Raw genomic sequence first — 875 nt, forward strand, 5'->3', positions numbered from 1 at the left:
ATCAAGATCCATACAAACGTAAGATCCCGCCATCATCAGCGTACAGCGAAACACACGCGCACGTGTGGGCAGGCGCGAGTCCGCGACGGAGCGGCGCGGGAGAGCTGGGCTCTACTGCTACTGGACACGACGAAACCCCACACACTGCTGCGAACATCTTATCGAGCGGCGGGAGCGATCATCGAAGGTGCTGACTGCTGTGGTCCGCAGGCACAGCTACTCAACTGAAGGTGCGTACGAGGAGAGGTGTCGCCACCCGGATCACGTCGGATCCATCTAGCGTGTGGGCTGGCTTCGTTGGTTGAGGCTCTCTCCCTCACCGGCCATTCAGCCGATGCATCGCGAGCATTCCGTGACCGTTCGACGCCATGTGGACGGCCGCGGCGTTGCCGTTGCCGAGCCCGCCTGCCTGGTGGAGCGCCGCGACCTTGTGCCCGTTCGACGCCATGTGAACGGAAGCAGCGTTGTGGTGCCCAGTCGAAGCGAGAAGCAGGCCGCCTCGCTTCTCGTCTGGTGCGTCCTCCCCATCCGCCTCGACGTCTGCGAGCGTCGACGACTCGGCCTCGCCCTCGAGCATGCGGCCCTTGTTCAGCTGGTGCATAGCGAGTGCCTCGTGACCGCTCGACGCCATGTGGACGGCCGCGGCGTTGCCGTTGCCGACGCCGCCTGCCTGATGGATCGCCGCGACCTTGTAATCGTTGGAAGCCATGGTCACGGCGGCGGCGGCGTTGTGGCCCGCAGCCGCAAGCACGAGGCCGCCGCGCTTCTCGTCGGGCGAGAGAGAGACCTCGTCGTGCGAGAGAGAGGTTGGGATCGGGGCAGCGATTGCACTAGCAACCAGCAGGAGCATCGAAAGCAGCTTCATCTCACTTAGT

At 64.3% G+C, this 875-nt stretch overlaps 1 protein-coding gene across 1 annotated transcript; it reads right to left on the bottom strand.

Annotated features, from left to right (window-relative positions):
• EMIHUDRAFT_359059 (hypothetical protein) lies at positions 1-875 on the bottom strand. Its single transcript, XM_005760621.1, has one exon. It carries the CDS (start codon positions 848-850, stop codon positions 317-319), a length of 534 nt encoding a protein of 177 aa, XP_005760678.1. The 5' UTR covers positions 851-875; the 3' UTR covers positions 1-316.

Source organism: Emiliania huxleyi, assembly GCF_000372725.1.
Source record: "Emiliania huxleyi CCMP1516 unplaced genomic scaffold EMIHUscaffold_75, whole genome shotgun sequence".
NCBI lineage: Eukaryota > Haptophyta > Isochrysidales > Noelaerhabdaceae > Emiliania > Emiliania huxleyi.

Coding starts and splice junctions, on each gene's coding strand:
- EMIHUDRAFT_359059 (XM_005760621.1), bottom strand. CDS start 850: ATGCTCCTGCTGGTTGCTAGTGCAATCGCTGCCCCGATCCCAACCTCT.